Source organism: Gouania willdenowi, chromosome 10, assembly GCF_900634775.1.
Source record: "Gouania willdenowi chromosome 10, fGouWil2.1, whole genome shotgun sequence".
Classification (NCBI taxonomy): domain Eukaryota; kingdom Metazoa; phylum Chordata; class Actinopteri; order Blenniiformes; family Gobiesocidae; genus Gouania; species Gouania willdenowi.
The window spans coordinates 15,392,523-15,415,161 of NC_041053.1; the positions used below are offsets into that span (position 1 = coordinate 15,392,523).

Here is a 22,639-nt window from a genome sequence, read left to right on the forward strand (position 1 = left end):
ACATACGCATGCATGCAGAACTTCCTTGCTTTTATAGAGAGATGATCATTTTTAACAAAAAACAAACATACAAGCCCATATTTTGAATATACGTAAATATGAACGCTTTCATTTCTTACTTTTCCACTTTCTCTTTCTCTCAAGTACCCCCTGTAGCGCCATTGCGTACCCCCATTTGAGGAAACACTGCTATAGAGCATCTATACAAAACAAAACAAAAAAAACATGTATCATGTAAATTACAAAATAATTCAGCGGTAGATATCTCAGTCCCTCCAAATACACGATACAAATTTACAAATTTCCCATGCTTATATTAGTCATTTTTTTTAAATCTCAAATTGATGAAAAAAAACCTACATTTTTTTATTTTTTTAAATCCTGCAAATTCCCTCAAATTATTCTACTAAATTAAAAAACAATTGTTCATAATATCACGGAAATGTAAGTTAATTTACGTTTAAGGTCACTTAAAGCTTTGATATTGTCATTCTTTTTTATACTTTATATGTCATTCATACCTGAGAACATTAAACATTAATAAAATCTGTGGCCCACTTGAGATCAAACTGGCCCCTTTTTAGAAACACATGGAGGCGGTACTCTCACCAGTAGTTTACATGACCCTGCCTGAAGAGGGCGGTGTTGAGCCTCTTTGGGTGACCGTGCTCAGCCGAGCCAAAAGTGACGTCACTCCTCACTGTGGACGCCCTCTGCGTGCACGGGCGCGGGCTCGTGGAGCAGCTCCAGTCAGCCTGACGCCGGTGGAGTCAGACCAGCACCCGAACCCTTCAGACAGCGACCAGGACCAGGACCGAGCTGATCCTGATCCTGATCCTGATCCTGATCCTGATCCTGGGCTCATTGTGATGTGACTGAGCTGAACTTCTGATCCTCTAATGATAAACCTGATCTGAACAGAAGTTCATGAACCTAAGCTAAACTGAGCCTGACTGACCTGATCCTGGGTGGTCGTGGTCCTGGACCTGGACTGAACCAGAACTGATCCTGGGGTGAACCTGAACAGTTTCTGAGCTGATTGTGTGTGTGTGTGTGTGTGTGTGTGTGTGTGTGTGTGTGTGTGTGTGTGTGTGTGTGTGTGTGTGTGTGTGTGCGTGTGCGTGTGCGTGTGCGTGTGTGTGTGTGTGTTTCTGCCCAGCAGCTGCTCTGCACATATGCGTGTGTGTCAGTGTGTGTATGTGTGTGGGTATTCAGAGCTCTGCTATGCAGACTGAGTGGAGCCTGTGTGCTGAGTGCTGACACACACACACACACACACACACACAGCTGAGGGATCTGTCTGCACCTCCTAATGTGCAGGACTCAGCAGATGTTCCACAGTGCGTGTGCTGATGTGGAGGCTCTGCAGACTGAGCGGAGCCACAGAAGCAGCTGCTGAAGTTTGGAGCTTGTTTCTCTCACACTTTAGAGCCGAGGCCTCACAGGGAAAGTTCAGAGAAAGAGTAAAAGCTGTGGATTTAGCTCTGTCCCTGTAACATCAGTGTTTATTCTAAAAAATGAAGAATCTCCTTCCGATGAACACTGCGTGGAAGCGCTCCATGATCAAAGACCCGGGGCCAGAAACCAACAAAAAGTTTAAAAGAAAGTCACGTGAGCCCAAAAGACTTTTCACCGGCTCTCAGGCCGAGGGGGTGAAGATGGACGAGGACCTGATGGACGTGGACTCTGTTGATGACGCTAGCATGGAGGCGTGTCACGTGAACAAGTTTGTTGCTGTCCACAGACACCTGAGGGCGCCTCAAGAGGCAACGGCAAGCACGTCGGGCTTCCTGTCAGAGGTGTGCTCGTCTCACGGGGGGGCCCTGGACATGAGGATCGGCATCAACGTTCCCACTCCGGCGTTCCCAGAGATCTCCAACTGGCCCACGTCCATCTCCCAGCCTTTGACCAACAGACTCAGACACAGCTTCCAGTCCTCGTTCCCATCGCCTGCGGCCAGCAGCAGCCGCTCGGCTCCCCAGCACACCTTCTTCTCCATGGAGCCTTCCCCGCTTACAGGACAGGCAGCTCCACCCATAGCCTCCCCAGGACAAGAGCACATGGAGGCCGAGGTGCCTTCTCCAAAGGTAGGAGGACCTGATCCTGATCCATCTTCAGACCATCTTTACAATGACGTGTCCTCCTTCAAAGTCTCCCAGAAAGCGCGTGGGGACGAGTGTGGACGGACACGGACATGGACGCCTCCCAGAGGTCAAAGCCATCCAGCAGACCAGGAGGCTTCTAGCCAACGCCCGGGAGAGGACACGGGTCCACACCATCAGTGCAGCATTTGAAGCCCTGAGGAAGCAGGTCAGATATCAGCCACACTTTGGACCAGAACATCTGTGTGTGTGTGAGGACAGGTTGACGGTTCCTTTTCTCTGTTTCCAGGTGCCGTGTTACTCATACGGACAGAAGCTCTCCAAGCTGGCGATATTACGCATCGCCTGTAACTACATCCTGTCTCTGGCCCAGCTGGCCGAGGTGGACCACAGCGCAGAGCACGGCACGCTCAGCTTCTCCCAGTGCGTGGAACAATGCACCAGGACTCTGCAGGCAGAGGGCCGGAGCAAGAAGAGGAAGGTGAGTGTGAAGTGTTTCAGCTGGACAACTGGGCAGACTGGTGTCAGATTAAAGAAACACAAAAGGAACCAATGCCACACACTGTAAGGTGTCATTTATTCAAATAACTGTTTTTCAGGAAATTAGCTTTGACCTCCTGACATGTTTACTTTGGTCTCCTGACAAGTTTACTTTGATGTCCTGATAAGATTACTATGATCCCCTGACAAGTTTACTTTGATCTCCTGACATGTTTACTTTGATGTTCTGACGTCTTTGCTTTGATATCCTGACATGTTTTGACTGTCAACTGCCAGTCTTCTTCAAATGGGTCTGTTGATTGCACTGATGAAGACAAAGAAGACAAAATGAACTTGTTGGAATTCTTACGCAAAGTCAAGAAAACGTCAAAGTGATCAGCAGCCTCCTCTGAAGAAGACTAGCAGTTGACAGTCGAAATATATCAGGAGATCAAAGTCAATTTCCTGTAAAAAAGTTATCTGAATAAATGAAACCCTAACATATTACTGGGCAGACTCGTTTCAGATGAAAAAAGACAAAAGGAACCAACACTACACACACAAGAAGTTCTCATAGGCTCACCACAACGTGACCAGTGTCGCTTGGACTGGTGTGAGTTTGGATTTGAGCATTCAGAGTGACAACATTCCTGTTTACCTGACAAATGTTTTGCTTTTGTTTCCAAAAAGTTCCACATTCACATGGCAACGTTTTCAAAAACGATCTCTGTTTACATGAGACCGCGGGAAACATAAAAAACGATGTAGTATACATGCCAGGCCAATTTATGGCGGGGTGATTTTGCAATAAACCGAAATCATATGTTATGGTTTCATTTATTCAGAGAACTGTTCATCAGCAAAGAAGACAAAAATAATCTTGCTGGAATTATTACGTGCAAGTCAAGGAAACTTCAAAGGAATCATCAAAGCAATCAGCAGGCCTCGGATGAAGACTTGCAATTGACAGTTGAAACATGTCAGGAGATCAAAGTGTATTTCTTGAGGAACAGTTGTCTGAATAAATGAAAGCTTAACATCCATCTATTATAGCAAAGGTGTGTGTGTGTGCGTGTGTGGAGCAAATATTTCCCCGACGCGGTACGAGTTCGACCTGAAACTTAGTCAACGGGTTCCAAATACCCCAAGTGTGTGCACCTGTTATTTTGGAGTAATTTGGTGTAGAAAAACGTTCAAATGTTCATTTTAAGGTTACGGCCCTCTCTGTAATGAGCGCTCTACTTCCGGTTCCGGGTTCATGACGTCACTGTGTCGCAGTTTGTTTGGGTTAAAAAAAAAAGTCAATATTAAAAACTTTTTTGTGCTGCTAAAAGTTATTTAAGTTAATATTTCATGGTTATTTAAAATTATCCCCGTCATCCTAAACTTCCTTTAAGTCGCGAGTCACGGGGTCCACATCCTCTAAAAAAAAAAAACCAAAAAAAAAAAAAGTCCACTTCCTCATCTCTGTGCCTGCCATGCTGTCTTCGCGTCTCAAAAAACGGGAGCTCTTTCAATAGGTCATTTGTAACCGTCAGCCACTGCTGAGTCTTATACCGACAAGTTTCCCATTGTTTAAACCATATAACTACGTGTAATTACTCAATAACGCGCTGTTTCACTATAGTCGGTATTGAACTCAACCCGTTCAATACTCTATCTGGAAAACTGCAGAATCTCGGTGGTGCCGCGCATGGAAGTTAAGCTCTGACCACTCGGTTCGAAGGGAAACAATGATTTTTCTTGAAAAAAAAAGACAGCCGAATTGTAGATAATACTTTAATTTACTTATTCACTCATTTAGTTTGGAGCTTTACATTTTGTTTTGTGCAGTTTTGTTGTTTTTCTGATTGGCGCTACAATGCCTATAGAGTTTGGTTATCAGCGTCTCAAATATTTCACGGGAGCACACACACACGGTATTTATTTATAATAAAAATATACTAAATGAGTAAAATAAAACAAAAAACTAAACAATATTTATACAAAAAGTACACAAAATGACTCCAGAATCACACTACAATGCAACCAAAAACAATTATACAAAAAATACACAAAAACACAACCTAAAGATAAAAAATACACATATTGATGACTCCAAAAAAACATACATTCCAGAAAAATACAACAAAATATGAAACTGGTTCAAAATAAACAAAACTAAATATTTATACAAAAAATACACAAAACTAAATATTTACACAAAAAATACACATAATCACACTACAAGGGCAACAAAACAATAATTATACAAAAAATGCACAAAAACACAACAGAAAGATACAATACAATACACATGACTCCAAAAACATACATTACATTAAAAAAAATTAAAAATGAAAAAAAAAAAACAACAAACACATTTATACAAAAAATGCACAAAAACACAAGAGAAAGATACACATAATTACTACAAAAACATACATTACAGAAAAATACACCAAACAAAAACATATAAAAGTCAGTAAAAAAAAACAACAACAAACACATTTATCATACACATGTCCCATAGAATTAAACCAGGAAATTTGCACCCACAAATAAACCCCTTTATAACACTACAGATTATGTACACCTCTTTGTACATCCAACCTTCAAACACATACTCATTTGGCCATAATTGACAATTCTACTTATGAGGGATTTTATAGGAAGGGGCGGGGCCAACAGTGATGTCACAAACCACCATTTTCAGCCAATAGCAATAGAGTGGTAGCACAGCAGCTCTTGTGTGTGTGTGTGTGTGTGTGTGTGTGTGTGTGTGTGTGTGTGTGTGTGTGTGTGTGTGTGTGTGTGTGTGTGTGTGTGTGTGTGTGTGTGTGTGTGTGTGTGTGTGTGTGTGTGGGTGTGTGTGTGTGTGTGGGCGTGTGTGTGTGTGAGTGAGTATGCAGTGCAGTGGAGAAAATCCATCCTCCATTACAGCCTGTTGGTTTGTGTGTGCATGTGTGTGTGTCGACTCCACGTTGTTTCAGTGGGAGTTTGGTCCCAGTTTGGTTATCAGTGATCGTCCATTACTCCCAGCAGAAAAACCAGAACAACAAGGCAGCTTCTCTCACTGCTCTGTGTGTGTGTGTGTGTGTGTGTGTGTGTGTGTGTGTGTGTGTGTGTGTGTGTGTGTGTGTGTGTGTGTGTGTGTGTGTGTGTGTGTGTGTGTGTGTGTGTGTGTGTGCGTGCGTGCGTGCGTGCGTGCGTGCGTGCGTGCGTGCGTGCGTGTGTGTGTGTGTGTCCCAGACACCAGATGTTTCAAGTGGAGGGGAAGTGGAGCTGGCGCCATGAAGGGCAGAGGGCAGCGTGAAGGCACGCGAACTGAAACCACACACACATACACACTGTCATACACACACATACACACACTTGGCACATTCCCCAGCAGCCTTACACACACACACACACACACACACACACACATTCTGCCTCTCCAGCCATCTGCTCCGACATACTTTGAAACAAGGAGGGGAAAAAAACAGCCATCAGCTGTGTGTGTGTGTGTGTGCGTGTGTGTGTGTGTGTGTGTGTGTGTGTGTGTGTGTGTGTGTGTGTGTGTGTGTGTGTGTGTGTGTGTGTGTGTGTGTGTGTGTGTGTGTGCGTGTGTGTGTGTGTCTCACTGACTTGTCGTTCCCTCTGTGTTGCAGGTCGGTCGACTAACAGATGACGCGTGATGCTGATGGATCTGAAGTCGTTCTCAGTTTCAAATCAAAGCTCCTGAATGTTTGGTAGTTGCACCTTTGTTAATATCAGTATTACTAATGATGATGAAGTTTGTTTTGAGGACAATGTCATTTTATGATGTACACCAGGGGTGTCAAACTCATTTTAGTTCAGGGGCCAAATATGGAGCAGTTTGATCTCAAGTGGGCCACAAATTTTAAGGCGGGAAAAATGAGTAATTGAATCATTATTGTGCATTTTGCACTTTTATGTTTAAATAAATGATACGATATGTAAGGCACTGATAAAATCATAGCAATAAGTGACAGATACCAGTCTTCACTTTCAGTTTATTTGATTTTGTGACCCATGTTAATGTGATTTGGAGAACTTTTTAAAGGAAATTGCAGGATTTTGAGATGAAAAATTGCTTCCGTCATGATATAAGCATAAGAATGTGAGCCCTGCTAATATTGTGAAGTTAAAGTGAATTTTTGTGTTATTTTGGAAATGCATTAGTTGGTAATTTACACAATAATTCATGGTTTCTCTGATTTTTTTTGCTTTCTGCTGCGGGGTGATTTGGATGCTCTAAAGCAGGGGTTCTCAAACTAGGGGTTGTGAGACACTGGGAGGGGGTCGCCAGATACTTTCAAGAAACTAAGAATATTTGTTGAACAATTTTCAGCCCATTTTTGCTCCTACACCTTCCCATATTTTAACCTATTTTCTCACTTTTTTGCCATAGTTTTTGCTTCTTTTAATACATCTTTGCTTTTCACTTTTCCATCAAATTCCAATGCCTTTTCTGCACATTTTTTCCACTTAATGTCACATATGTTGACCATTATTGTCACCTTTAACCTCTTTTCCCCATATTTCATTTAATTGTTGCTACTTTTTAAATTACATTACCCCAATCCCCCCCATTTATGCCACTTTTTAGCCAATATTGACTCTCTGAATCCTTTTTAACCGCTTTTCTTTCCGTTTTTGACCACTCTAATTTGCAACATTTAACCAATTTATGTGGTTTTTAAAATCCCATTTCACCACCTTTTCCACCATTTTTGCTCACTTTTAACCCATTTTGTTTCTGATTAAAACAAGGATTTACATCTTTAAGATGACTATATACTATGCACAAATAACAATAAACATCCTGTATAACAGTGGATATTATTCAGATCAATAAATACATGTGTTTATCACAGATTCATAGAATAATGGACCATCATTTTACTGACTTTATGGATGGGCCCCAAAAATCTCTCCCCTTTATTCCCCCTCATAGATGACCCTGTCTCCACATGACAGTTCTTCAATGTTCATGTCTGTGTTCAACCACCTTCAGCTACAGTGGGGGGTCCCCGCTCTCTGGAACCTTTATTTTGCGGGTTGCGGGCTGAAAAGGTTGAGAATCACTGCTTTAAAGGGCCAGATTCGGCCCCCGGGCCATGAGTTTGACACATGTGATCTATAGACGTCATCAGTGAATAAAAGGACGTGTTTACTAAAAGTCTCTGTGGGACAAACCCTCATCATTCCCTTCATTAGAGCACATCACTGCACATGTCTTAGACAGAAATGTATGTAAAGCATGTTCTATGTAATGTGTCTATATGTCTAAATAAAAATGACCTTCAAATGTTCCGTTTAAATCTAAAGCCTAAATGTGTCGCTGATTGTAAAGCATAAATATTCTTCAGATCTCTGTGATCACGTGTTTAGTGCACGTGAAGGGTCACACTGATGAAATAATCCTGTTGTTCCCATACTTTATTATTAATAATGACGACGGTGTTTTTATACGTCTGTTTATTCTTTCCAACTTTCTTTAAACTGGGGTGAAGATGCAGTAAGGCATGAAAAATGAGAAACACCCACATATCTGAGGTAAGTTTATTATCAGATCTCAGAAGCTAATAATGCTGGGCCTGGTTAGTACTTGGATGGGAAGCCACTGACAGTTCCACAGTGGGACAGTCATTTAGTGAGGATATACTGTAGTAAAGAAAAATATTTTCTGAGGTAAAGCATGGCATAAAAATGTAAACATTTTTTAATCTTTTTTTTTTTTTTCTGAGAAAAGGCTGTAGTAGGAAAACATAAACATTTTATGGAAATCTTTTTTCCTGAGTCAAGACTATGTAAAGCATATAAATGAAAAAAAATTGTTTTTCTTTTCTAATATACTGTAGTATATTAAGGCATAAAAATAGAAAAATGTGTTTTAACTTTTTCAGAGATAAGGCTATAATAAGGCAATAACATAAAAAAAATGCTTTTTTTCTATGAGATAGAACTATAGTAAGGCATAAAAATTGAAAAAAAATTATATATACTGTATATATATTTCTAAAATAGTAAGGCATAAAAATAGAAATATTTTGGAATTTTATTTCTGAGATGAGGCTATTGAAAGGAATAAAATAAATTTAAAAAAATACTGAGAAAAGGTTATACTAACACAAAAAAAGAAACATTTTGGAACTCTTCTGAGATAAGGCTATAGTAAAATATAGAACGTAAAAAATGTTGGAATTTATTCTGAGTCAAGGCTATAATAAGACATGAAAACATAAAAAAAATTTGATTTTTTTCTGTTATATTAAGGCACAAAAAATAGAAACTTTTAGTTGTTTTTTTTTTAGTCAAGGCTATATTAAGACATAAAAATTAATTAATTTTATTTTTTTATTTATTAATTAATATTTTTTCTGAGATAAGGCTAAGGCATAAACAGAAAAAAAATTGATCGAACTATAGTAAAACATAAAAATGGGGGAAAAAAATGAATTTATTTTCTGAGATAAGGCTATAGTGGAGCATAAAAATGAAAACATGTTGGAATTTATTCTGAGTCAAGGCTACAATAAGACACAACAATAAAAATAAATGTTTTTTTTCCTGATATATTAAAGCATAAAAATGGTAAATAATATTTTTTTCTGACCTTAGCCTATAGTGAGGCACAAACATAGAAACTTAGATTTTTTTTTTTTCTGAGCATAAAAATGGAAACACTGGAACCTTTGTTCTGAGATAAGGCTGTAGAAAGGCATATAAATGGAAACATTTTTAATATTTTTTTCTGAGATAAGGTTAAGGCATAAACAGAAAAAAAATCATTTTTCTGATATAAACCTATAGTAAGGCAATAACATGAATAGATAGACAGAACTATAGTATGGCATAAAAATGGAAACATTTTGACTTTTCTTTTCTTAGAACTATAGTAAGGTATATAAATGGAAATATTTTGGAATTTTATTTCTGAGATAAGGTTATAGAAAGGCAGAAAATGAAGAAAATAATACTGAGATAAGGCTATACTAAGACACAAAAATAGAAACTTCTTTTTTCAAGGGATAAGGCATAAAAATAGAAAAAAAATGATTTTTTTCTGACATAGTAAAGCAAAAAATTGAAAGATTTTTAATATTTTTTTCTGAGATAAGGCTAAGGCATGAACAAAAAAAATTGGGAATTCATTTTTCTGATAAAATTCTAAAGTAAGGCAATAACATGAAAAAATTAGAATTTTTTTTCTGAGATAGAACTATAGTAAGATGTATGGTAAGACATGAAAACGGGAACATTTTTAATTTTTTTTCTGATATATTCAGGCATAAAAATAGAAACATTTTGGAATTTTTTTTCAGAGATAAGGCTATAGTAAGACATTAAAATGGGAAAAAAATGTAAAAATGTCCAGAGATAAGGCTATAGTGAGGCAATAAAAATAGAACTATTTTTGAAGTTTTTTGCCTTACTATGTTAGAAAAAAATTGGAAATTCATTTTTCTGATAAAAGGCTATAGTAATGCAATAACAAAAAAAATGTTTTTATAATTTGCTGAGATAGAATTACTGTATAGTAAGGCATAAAAATGGAAATATTTTGGAATTTTATTTCTGAGATAAGATTATAGAAAGGCATAAAATGAAGGGGAAAATACTGAGAAAATACTAAGATACTAAGACACAAAAATAGAAACTTCTTTTTTCAAGGGATAAGGTTGTAGTAAGGCTTAAAAACAGAAAGAAGGCTAGAGTGAGGCATGAATAGAAACTTTTTTTCCGGGATAAGGCTATAGAAAGGGACAAAAATAGAAACATTTTGGATTTTTTTTTAGATAAAGCTATACTAAGACACAAAAATAGAAACTTTTATTTTTTTTATTCAGAAAAATAGCTGTAGTAAGGCAAAAAATGGAAAATGTATATTTTTCTATGCTTTTTAGTTTTCTAGTAAGACAAAATAGAAAAAAAAAATGATTTTTTTTCTCACATAGTAAGGCAAAAAATTGAAAGATTTTTAATATTTTTTTCTAAAATAAGGCTAAGGCATGAACAGAAAATAATTGAAAATTAATTTTTCTGACAAAAAGGCTATAGTAAGGCAAAAATTTATGTCTAAAGTAAGGAAATAACATGAACATTTTTGGATTTTTTTCTGATATATTAAGGCATAAAAACAGAAAGATTTTGGAATTTATTTTCTGAGATGAGGCTATAGTAAGGCACATGAATGGAAACATTTTTAATATTTTTTTCTGAGTTAAGGCTGAGGCATAAACAGAAAAAAATTGGAAATTCATTTTTTCTGATATAAACCCATAGTAAGGTAATAAAATAATAAAAAAAGAAATTTTCTCTGAGATAGAACTATAGTAAGACAAAAATGAAAAAATGGAATTTATTCTGAGTCAAGGCTATAATAATAATCTGATATATTAAGGCATAAAAATAGATACATTTTGGAATTTATTTTCAGAGATGAGGCTATAGTAAGGCATAAAAATGTAAACATTCTGGAATTTTTTTCTGAGTTAAGGCTGAGGCATAAACAGAAAAAAATTGGAAATTCATTTTTCTGATATAAAGCTATAGTAAGACAATAACATAAAAAAATGAATTTTGCTCTGAGATAGAACTATAATAAGACATAAAAATGGAAACATTTTGGAATTTTATTTCTGAGGTAAGGCTATAGTAAGACATAAAAATGAAAAAATGTTGGAATTTATTCTGAGTCAAGGCTATAATAAGACATAAAAATAGAAAAAGAGGATTTTTTTAATATAATAAGGCATAAAAATGGTAAATAATATTATTTTCTGAGCTTAGGCTATAGTGAGGCACCAAAAAAGAAACTTAATTTTTTTTTTTCTGAGATGAGGCTATAGTAAGGCACATGAATGGAAACATTTTTAATATTTTTTTCTGAGTTAAGGCTGGGGCATAAACAGAAAAAAATTGTAAATTCATTTTTCTGATATAAACCCATAGTAAGATAATAAAATGGAAAAAAAAAAGAAATTTTCTCTGAGATAGAACTATAGTAAGACATAAAAATGAAAAAAATGGAATTTATTCTGAGTCAAGGCTATAATAATAATCTGATATATTAAGGCATAAAAATAGATACATTTTGGAATTTATTTTCAGAGATGAGGCTATAGTAAGGCATAAAAATGAAAACATTCTGGAATTTTTTTCTGAGTTAAGGCTGAGGCATAAACAGAAAAAAATTGGAAATTCATTTTTCTGATATAAAGCTATAGTAAGACAATAAAATAAAAAAAATGAATTTTGCTCTGAGATAGAACTATAATAAGACATAAAAATGGAAAAATGTTGGAATTTATTCTGAGTGAAGGCTATAATAAGACATAAAAATAGAAAAAGAGGATTTTTTTTAACATAATCAGGCATAAAAATGGTAAATAATATTATTTTCTGAGCTTAGGCTATAGTGAGGCAACAAAAAAGAAACTTAGATTTTTTTTTTTCTGAGATGAGGCTATAGTAAGGCATATGAATGGAAACATTTTTAATATTTTTTTCTGAGTTAAGGCTGGGGCATAAACAGAAAAAAATTGGAAATTCATTTTTCTGATATAAAGCTATAGTAAGACATAAAAATGAAAAAATGGAATTTATTCTGAGTCAAGGCTATAATAATAATCTGATATATTAAGCCATAAAAATAGATACATTTTGGAATTTTTTTCTGAGATAAGGCTATAGTAAGGAATTAAAAAAGAACATTTTTTTTTTTTTATTAATTCAGGGATAAGGCTGTAATAAGGCATAAAAATAATGCCAGACACCAAAATCATAATTGAGTTGTAATTGAACATGGACAATAATAATAAAATACAGTTGTAATTGAAAAAAATGTATCAACGACAACTGGTAGATACTAAATAATGTATACAGCATTCATAAAATAAATTAGCTTCATATAAATTTTATTGACTTTAAATATTTACACAGAAACAATGGAATGACTTCTACAAGCTTCAAATCTTTGTGGACACCAGGAGCAGCAAGATCAGGTCACGATCCTCAAAACCACATCATCATCATCACCAAGTCATTAGGCACTGGTTAAGGCACAGTGCAGTGATTCCTGTAAAGCATCCCCCTCCCCCTCCATCAGGCACTGGTCTGTGGTCCTCCTGCTCTCCTCAGTGAACCATGCAGATGTCCAGGACACAGAACTTGGCTCTACAGGTGGGACATGGAACTCTGCTGGACAACCAGGTCTCAGGTCTCTGCTGGTCCTGACGACTGGCAAACCAACGACCCAGACACGAGATGCACCACATGGGTCTGCAGAAGCACTGCTGGCACTCTGAGTCCTCATCAGCAGCTGCAAACACACACACACACACACACCGTCACATAAACACACACACTGTCACACAATCAGACACTCGTACCTTCTGTGGTGCAGAGTCTGAGCAGCTTAGTGTTTGCAGGGACCTGCATGCAGCCGATGCATGACTCCACCTCCTGAGGACACACAGCAGAGAATATGAAGCTAACTCCACCTCCATAGGTGACGCTCTGCTTTACCAAACAGAGATGGAGCAGAAACGGATGATGCTGCATCTTGTTTACTTCATTACATCTTGTTTTTAAAAATAAGTTTCCTCATCTGTCAAAAGCACGTCTTCTGCTTTGTGAGAACTGGTTGTGATTTATTCAATGATGCATTCACAGATTCACTTTACTGGATATTTCTACTGGGTCTGCTAACAGCTGATAAGCTAACTGCTGATGGGCTAATGGGCTAACAGCTGATGGGATAACAGCTGATAAGCTAACTGCTGATGGGCTAACGAGTATTAGGGCTAACAGCCAATGGGCCAACAGCTAGTGGGCTAACATCTGACGGACTAATGGGTTAACAGCTGATAAGATAACAGCTGAAACTGTCAACATAGCAGGGAATGCTGGGTAATACAGCAACAATATAAAATGCATATATGTTCAAGTAAAAGTAGGTTATGGATATTTTCATATAAATAAAATACTAATTTTATTACATAAATATTACTTAGCACATATAACATTTAATGATTGGATAAAATCACAGGCTTTTGTGTGTGTGTTTCTATTCCCTTTAAAGGTAGGGTAGGCGATTTTCAAAAGCTAGCACGATTTTGAATGTAGTCTCCCCGACAGCTCCGCCTTTACCTCCCTCCCTTCTGTGCTAAGTCTCACTCACATGCATGTGCACAGCTGCTGCAGAAGAGGAGCTCAGCTCATCGCTTGTATTGTGTAGAAACTTTGTTGTCTCATGTCTCATTCAGCGGTAAGTAAACACTAAACTTTACCATTATATACTGTATGTTAAAAACATGACCAAGAACTCTGTTTTAACTCTGTCAGCAGTGACGCGCTTTCAGTGTGAACTCTTGCATGCGAGGAATCGAGAACGAGCATGGAGACATGATTGGTTAAAAAAAAAAAACGGTTCGTTTTTTTCCATTGGTCCAAGTTTTTTTAATTTCTGTCAGGACATAAAGATAATTTCAACCAAAAACTTAAAAAGTGTATCTGGAGAAAATCGCCTACCCTAGCTTTAAGCCAGTGGTTCCCAACCTTTCTTTGAGTCGTGACCCCATTTTGATACTACAAACTACAAGCGATTTTTGTTAAACTAAGTATCCAGGATTATTGCACCAGCTCATATATTTATATACAAAATGTATTTGAACAATTGTTTTTGTTGCAAAAGTAAAAATTGTTTAACATTGTGTGTTTTAATTTGAAAATGAATGATAAAATATACTTTTAATCAGTTTTTTTTCTCTTCAATTACTAAGCATTTAGGGGACACCATTTGAATTCCAGTTGACCCCTAATAGGGTCACGACCCAAGCGTTGAAAAAACCGCTTTAAGCCCTTAAATGGGTTTTCTCATGCCGCATGTAAGTAAACTAAAGAGCGCCCCCCAGTGGGAGCGGGTCCAGCAGATCACTACCTGTCCTCGGGGGAGGGAGTACGGCTGGTTCAGATCCACTTGTGTGCGGAACGTCTCCAGGAAGAGCTCACTGATGGTTTGATGGATCACCACGTTGGGGGAGTTACTGATGGGAGCGCGAAGCTTCTCTCTGAGCTCTGGATACTCTGTGGAGTTCACCCTGAGGACACGACCATCACACCTGTCTGTTTACACCTGCAGTGTGTCATCATCAGCGCACACACACACACACACACACACACACACACACACACACACACACACACACACACACACACACACACACACACACACACACACACACACACACACACACACACACACACACACACACACACACACACACACACACACACACCTGATCACAAAGGCTTTGACAGCAGGGTTGATGCTGCTCACTCTGAGGGTCAGGATCTCTGTGGGCGTGGCTGATTCTGGGCTCAGCTGATGGCGTCTGGACTCGGTCACCCTCACATGACAGTCGTTCTGTAAGGCCATGTAGATGTGGTAGGTGGTCACCTACGCACGCGCACACACACACACACACACACACACACACACACACACACACCTCCTTTAATATTACACAGGGATCCTCATGTTTATATTCTGTTATTTATATCAGTGGTTCTCAACCTTTCCAGCCCATGACCCCCAAAATAAAGGTGCCAGAGTACTGGGACCCCCACTGAAGATACAGGCCATATAATGTTGAAATTAGGGTTTCTCTTGATGGCAATCACATTAAACAAGTAAACTAAACTAAATTTCTCGGTGTTATACTAGACTACCAAATTAGTTGGCAAGTGCATATTAAATATGTTCAAAACAGATTTCAAAAAGTATACAGTCGTACTCAACAGAGCAAGATATGTTTTAAATGATAGCGTACGCCACACACTTTACTGTTCAATAGTATTACCATATCTCACATACTGTGCATAAGTTTGGGGAAATAACTACAAAATGAGATTACAACCATCAAATTCTCTTCAAAAACAAGCAATAGTTATGTTCATAATACAGGATATTTGGACCACCCCGAGCCACTACTCAATAAATCTAAATTACTCACATTAGCAGCAATTGTAGCTTTTCAAACAAGTCAAATAGCATTTAAAGCACAAGAATAACTTCTCCCTAAAAATATTCAGAATTTATTGAAAAGGCTGAGACTTATAAATTACGAAACAAAATTAACTTTCGACGACAAAAAAATCTTTTGCGTGTCAGTAAATAGTACCAAGTTGTGGAACAGTTTGTGAGTTGAAATAAAAATAAAAATGTCTGAATTTAAAACAATTTAAACATAAATACATAAAGTTTATCTTCTCGAAGCACAAATGTTAAAGGGATATAATTGTAAATAGGTGTGTATATACTTGTGTATGTGTGAACAGATAAATGTATAATGAATCACAAGAATTGTATAATATAAATATATATATATATATATTTATATATATATATATCAATTAAGTATGTGTGTATATATTAGGGATGTAACGATTAATCGTAAGGCAGTTAAAAATCGATTCATAGGTATCACGGTTGATATCGATTTTCTGAAAATTGAATCGCAGTGCTTTTTTTAAACAGCAGAGGGCGCTATATATTTCTCCTTCGCACACATACTCAACTGTCCCATGATGCATGGCGAGCAGATTATAAAATCATCCTGGAACCATCTTCAAGCTAAAAATCAAACATCCCCTTTTCAAAACAAAAGCATCTCTTCTTGTCTTGTTTTAAAGTCAACCAGATGTTTTGTCAGTAGCATAAATGGTGGGCCTCCAAAAATCTCAGACATGTTGTAATGAAATGTGTTTACGTGAGTTTTATGGATCAAATCACCACGTGTTGATATTCTACTTGGTCACTTTCTCACTTAAAATGTGCACTTCACGCTCAATGAGTATGTACTGTCTACTATATACTATGCACATCCTAGTAGGATTAGGATGATGAACATTCCCACTTAAGTATACTTCCAACTTTCCCAAGATGCATTTGGAACCTACGACGACAAAAACCTGAAGCACACAGAGGCTCAATATCTCTGTTGATTCTCCACCTTTGAAAGTTCTGAAAACTCACGCATTCACATTTCATTACAACGTTTCTGAGATTTTTGGAGCCCCATCATTGTGCTACCGACATAACTTCCGGTTAACTTCAAAATAAGAGCACTACTTACAAAAGTGTTAAAAAAATTAATGGAAGACAAGAAGAGATGTTTTTATTTTGAAAAGTGGATCTTTGATTTTTATTTTGAAGCCAGTCCCAGTACGATTTCACATTGAGATTGAGTATGACTAGTGTGCCCACATGCCCATATAGTATACATTCAAGTATTTCTCACATAATCTTTTCATACTATCTAATGTGAACGCACTACATACTCATTCTGACCTCAAACTTAATATGAGCACTATGTTAGGATGACATTTACAACAAAGCCGTACACTCTGGAGGTTAAAACCATCATGTGTTCTACTTTCAATGACTTTTCATGGAAACATTGGTCATGAACCATCTGAGGCAGCTTTTATCTCACAGTTCATCAGAAGATTCATCCAACAGAAAGCAGAACACATCTCTCAGCATCCCGTGCTCACCTTTAACACCCAGCTGTCGGTCACTATCACACGTGCTCCTGGCGCTCCGCAGGCAAACTTATCGATGCGCCTGAACTCGGTGTTGATGCTGCTGGCCACTGAGCCCCAGTCCGCCTGCAGGGGCTGCCTGTGGGCCTGGAGGGTTCTGCTGATGGGATGGTTGCTCCAGTTAGAGTGAGACCAGTACACGATCAGCATCCAGCTGCCCAACAGGAGGACGACGGAGAGGAGGAGGAAGGCTTTCCAGCCGCCGTTCACCTGGGGAACAGGAGACGAGCACGGATCAACACAAACCACTGCACAGCAGACACGGGCCACGTGCAAAAGTATAAATGCACAAAATGACAACAAAAAACCACAATATGAACTAAATTTACTTCAAAAACACAAGAGAAAATGACAAAAATACAGAAAAATAGACAAAATGACAACAGACACAAACACAAAACACAACAATTGACAAAAACACACCGAAATTACTCCTAAAACAAAACTGATTGGTCAAGAGGCAGGGATTTTGTACTCGCTGAGATCTTATGCTCTTCATAAACCTGGGGGGTATTTCATTAAAGTATTCTTAATAGAGCCAGGCCTACAGTTTAAACCGGGTTTAGCTAAGCCGTCCTTGACAACGCTGGCTTTAACCATTCCATCAAACTCTTCCCAGCTTGGAGCTCCCCAGCTGAGCCAAGCCAGCTGACAGTGTTTAGCTTAAGTACACGGCTTCATTAGACCCATGAGATTGATCACAGATTTAATGATTAGAGACGTGAGGGCACATGCGCTGCAGCTTTTAATCTGATAAAACAGCCAATAGAAACCAATACTGAGACCAACAGGACGTGACATCATCTGTTACTGAGCAGTGAGAATAAAGGACAGACACGTTTAATAAGTTTCTGTGGTAGTAAAGAATTAAAGTTGCTGTTTAGTCACACGCGCACGTCCCGAAAAACGATAGTGTTTTTTTGTCATTAAGGAGCCTTAGTGCTCTGTCCTGTGACTGTCCCTGAACAGCCCCTCCCTCTCTGTATATCCACAGCTTTCTCATTATTGATCTCTGGATCCTCAATGAATGGACATTTATACCATGCGGTAAACAGAGGCGATAGACACGCACGTATCCTTATATAGACATATTATTACTGATGGTTTAAACACATGGAGACTGTGGTCATCTGATTAAAAAGTACATTAAACACGTAACAATATAATGATTCTATCACCATTTGTATCAATTTAAAATCCTAGTTAAACATTTACCATGATATTCTGTTTAGATTTCTTTTAAAATACCGTATTGAAGCAGTATTTCGAAGAAAAAACATGTCTAACAAATCTTTTTGACACATTTTCCTTTTGTAGATCTATGTTGAGTGTTTTAAAGCATCACTAAATGACTTCTTTCAAATTGATGATGTGGTTTTATATGAGTGCGTCTACACCTTAAGCCAAGCCAGCTGCTTAAAGGGAGGTTTGACCCACGGACTGTGCTACTATGGTAACCAAAGGGTTTTCTCTTTGATGAAACAGCTGTTCCAGTTAGAACTGGGCGTAACGGAGCCAGACTCTCAGGTTAAACCTGGACTTAACCATCAGCTGGGTCTGATGAAATACCCCTCTGGTCCCGACCAAGTTAGGTGTTCAGCCTAAGTTACCACGACAATTTAGCCCAGTAAAAAGTTAACCAGCGTCGTAATACAGGACACAACAAATAAATCACAGGAAGTTAGCGCGATAAGAGGAAATCCAGCTACATAGTACAGGCCCAAAAAAATATACAAACAAAAATATACAGAAATTATCCTGAAAACACTAAATGATGAGTCAACAACTAAAATACAGAAAAACAGACAAAATGACACCATAATACAATTACAACAAACACAAAACACAACAAAAATACACAAAATGACTAAAAAATACACAAAATAACATAGAAATGCCAAAAATACACCGAAATTACTCAGAAAAAGTAAAATGACTCCAAGAAATACACAAAACAACAAAAACTAAAAAGACATAATAATTAGGGATGCAACTTTTTCACTTCCGATACAATACCGATATCAGCAGAAATCATAAATACTTTTATGACTTAATTTGTAGTGTGGAATGTTAGAAAAGGCTTGATCAAGTGATGTTACTCAAACAGAGAACAATAGTCAACAATTCAAGTTCACTTCAGTTATTTTTAACTGTCAGTATATGGTGGGAACAATGAGGGTGGGGACAAAAACTTATCGGAGCGTTTATATCAAATATTTAGATGTAGTCCGATAAAATCTGATATTCGTTTTCTGGCTGATCAATATCGGATCGGGACACCCCTAATAAAAATACACAAATTTTACTCCAAATACTCCAAAAACACATGAAAATATACAAAGATAATATACAAAGAAATTACTCCTGAAACTCAAAATCACGCGGCAAAAATACACAAACTGACTTTTAAAAGTAAAATATACAAACAACAAAAACACACTGAAATTACTCGGGAAAACACAAAATGACTCAAAGAAAAAAACACAAAACACAATTTTTCAAATGGAGTGGAGTGAAAGTAAGAAGTGACCCCCAAAATAACACTCAAGTAAAGCACAGATACTCAAGAATACGACTTAATATCGACTTTGTTACAATCCATGACTGACAATAACACAGAAAAGACCAAAGTTTTGTGTCGCCCACATGTGATATAACGCCAACAAACACACACAAAGTGGAATCCTGTCTATAAACTCTGTTTCCAGTGAAAAAGTAAATGTCTCTGAATAGAGTTCAAATTATTTTTTAAGATAATCAAAGTTAAAAAGTTCTGAGGGGTATTCCATAAAGCGGGTTATCTTCAAACTCTGAGTATGTTGAGGCTCAAATGAGGGAAACTCTGAGTATCTCATTCCTAAATGCGAGATATGTTCTTCTATGAGTATGTTACCATGGCAACATTGTCCATGAACTAAACCTGGTCGCTAACAGGTTTCATCAAAGAAACCCAGGGTCTCTGCCTGGCTCCGCCCACCTGAACGCCGTTTCTGAACACTTTAATGAACCTTAACACTTTTCTCTGAAACACATTAGTAACATCACACACCACACACGTGCTCACATCATTACTAATGTTGTGTTGCTTTACTTTTTTTTTTGTGCTAACGGTAGTTTTCTTTATAACATATAACAAAAAAAGAAAAAAAAAAAAATGAAATTGTGTTCAGAACCAAAGAATGTTTGACCAGAGAGACAAGCTCTGATGTAAATAAATCTTCTGTGTTCAAAATTGGGGACGGGACTCGGATAAGCAACCTGCTTCTCTCGTCTCCTTTTTCGGCATGTACAAAAAAAAAAAAAAAAGAGAAAAATAAAACTTCTGTGAATGCAACCATGTCGGAAATAAACTGAATAAATAAATAAATAAAAAAATTGTGGATACAGATCATTTAATGACAGACACTGAGAGGTTGATCTGCATTAAAACATCTACTGACGTCTGTAGTAAAGTTCACTGAATACAAACCTGTGGATAATATAAAGTAGAAGATGACAATTTAAATGAATCCACTCTTAAGGCTCGATTGTTGTTTTATTTGTTATACAGTTAAATCTGTAGATCCTGCATCACTGAAGATATGATGGTGCAGTGAATTGTGACGCTGCTCTTGGAAGCGATAGGTCACAGGTTCGTGTCCCGCTTCAGTGTTTATGACATTTTTTAGGAAGTTGAGATGACTCTGGCAACCATATTACATTAAAAATCAATATACATGATGTGATATGAAGCTGCTGTCACTGTCTTTATATCCAGTGTATGGAGGGCTCTCTATGCAGACATCCTATGCTGCTGCCACGTCTCCTCAGACACATTTTATTCATATTATTCACCGCTCGTCACGTCACTGAAACAATAAAGTGATGAGGTGATCAAAAAGTGTGACTAATTACGGGTGATTTAAGACACTATTGTCACTGAAGACTGAACGCACATTTAGAACAGGCTCATATTCCTCAAACACAGGCTTATTTCATCATCAGGGTGAATAAATCACTCTCTTCCGTTTGGTTGTCATGGCAGCTCGAGTAAATCTCTGATCCATTGATGATGGCTTTTTATCGTGCGCGTGCACGTAAGTAACCCAAAGGTTTACATACTCAGGGTTGATTAACCCACTTCATACCAGCTGTAATGGAATCAGATACCCAGAGTTTCCCATCGGGGGGTATGTTGACCCAGAGTTTATGGATAGTTTGTTAACCCTCCTTTATGGAATACACCTCAGGTGAGGTTGTAGTTATTAAACCAGCAGGCTGTGACTCTAAAGCTTTGAACAATAATTGTAATAGACGGGTTGATGAAAGTCAGTGTAGCTCACCTGCTGAATGGAAGCAAGGTTGTTCTCAGGAGCTGCAATACACATCCCAAGGTAGTAGCCTGTAGACAGACAGACAGACAGACAAACACACACACAGGTTCTTAGGGTGAATCACGGAGTCTTACATTTTGTCATCAGTTTTTAGAACAGTGTTGTTTGTTTTCGTTTTATGTAACAATAACTAGACTATGAATAACTTGAATTTATATATATTTTTTAAAACTATCAGAATCGAATTAATAAAAACAAAACTACAATTTTGTCACATGGGAGTGTGTTTACAAACTCTATTACCATCCAATATCAGGTTAATTAATGATAATCTAATCTTTAAAATAAAAATACATAAACTCTCGAGTGGCTAAAAAAAACTTTTTCAAGGATTTAAGATTATTAAAAAGATTGTCTAGGGTCTCACACGGCCACTCAAATCTGACCATTGTTCATGAATGTGACAGAGATAGGCATCTGCCAGCCCGGGGGCCACACCCGGCCCTCTGTCTAATTTTGTGCAGCCCCCAAAGTTGATTAACAAGATTACGCCAAAAACACACAATAACAAAAACAACAAAATCTTAGTTTCATTTAGTTGACTTAAACTAAATGACACCAACACTAAATTTTGACTAACACGAAGTTACATTCTAGTCAAAAGATTATGACTCAAACTAAATCAACATTTGCTTGTCTATGTGTGTATGTGCGTGTATATACGTGTGCGCGCACCCAGCGGTAGCGCGCAGTGCACCAGCACGGTGACGCTGGTCCTACGGACGTGGTACTGGACGAAGCCCAGGTCCTCGCTGCCCAGCCAGGACGAGAACAGGTTCTGGACGGTCAGACCCGCCGAGCGGAACTCGTTGGGTGTGAAGACGAAGCAAAGGGAGAAGGCGATGTAGGCTAAGGTGAAGGAGAGCTCAGGGGTGTCCATGTTGACGTTTCCCCTTGACGTCACAGCTCCTGCCTGCTCTACTTCCTGCTCCGTCCTTCACACGCGCTGCCCAAGGCGCTGCCGCCCCCTGCTGGTTGGAGGACCAAAGCCTGCCTTCATCAGCTATGGAGGTTGTCTACAGCAGATTTAAGTTGATCATTTTAATATAAAATATAAATTAGTGTTTAATATGCTTTAATACATTT

General features: G+C 37.8%; 2 protein-coding genes across 4 annotated transcripts; one reads left to right on the plus strand and one right to left on the minus strand.

Moving 5' to 3' along the window:
• The first annotated feature begins 621 nt into the window (after positions 1-621).
• Positions 622-6,804, plus strand: atoh8 (atonal bHLH transcription factor 8). 2 transcript variants are annotated; one of them, XM_028458993.1, is made up of 4 exons: positions 622-2,087; positions 2,152-2,310; positions 2,392-2,583; positions 5,814-6,117. In XM_028458993.1, the coding sequence occupies exons 1-4, from the start codon at positions 1,518-1,520 to the stop codon at positions 5,856-5,858; spliced, it is 966 nt and encodes a 321-aa protein (XP_028314794.1). In that variant the 5' UTR covers positions 622-1,517; the 3' UTR covers positions 5,859-6,117. The 2 variants fall into 2 exon arrangements, with proteins under 2 accessions (XP_028314794.1, XP_028314795.1); XM_028458994.1 differs by lacking the exon at positions 5,814-6,117 and adding an exon at positions 6,215-6,804 and having other exon boundaries at positions 629-2,087.
• A 5,665-nt stretch (positions 6,805-12,469) lies between these two features.
• Positions 12,470-22,476, minus strand: tmem129 (transmembrane protein 129, E3 ubiquitin protein ligase). Of its 2 annotated transcripts, XM_028460474.1 has the most exons (7): positions 22,229-22,476; positions 21,503-21,561; positions 17,133-17,390; positions 14,873-15,033; positions 14,515-14,674; positions 12,965-13,037; positions 12,470-12,894 (listed from the first exon to the last, which is right to left on the minus strand). In XM_028460474.1, the coding sequence occupies exons 1-7, from the start codon at positions 22,431-22,433 to the stop codon at positions 12,710-12,712; spliced, it is 1,101 nt and encodes a 366-aa protein (XP_028316275.1). In that variant the 5' UTR covers positions 22,434-22,476; the 3' UTR covers positions 12,470-12,709. The 2 variants fall into 2 exon arrangements, with proteins under 2 accessions (XP_028316275.1, XP_028316276.1); XM_028460475.1 differs by lacking the exons at positions 12,470-12,894; positions 12,965-13,037 and having other exon boundaries at positions 14,629-14,730; positions 14,843-15,033.
• Positions 22,477-22,639: the final 163 nt, after the last annotated feature.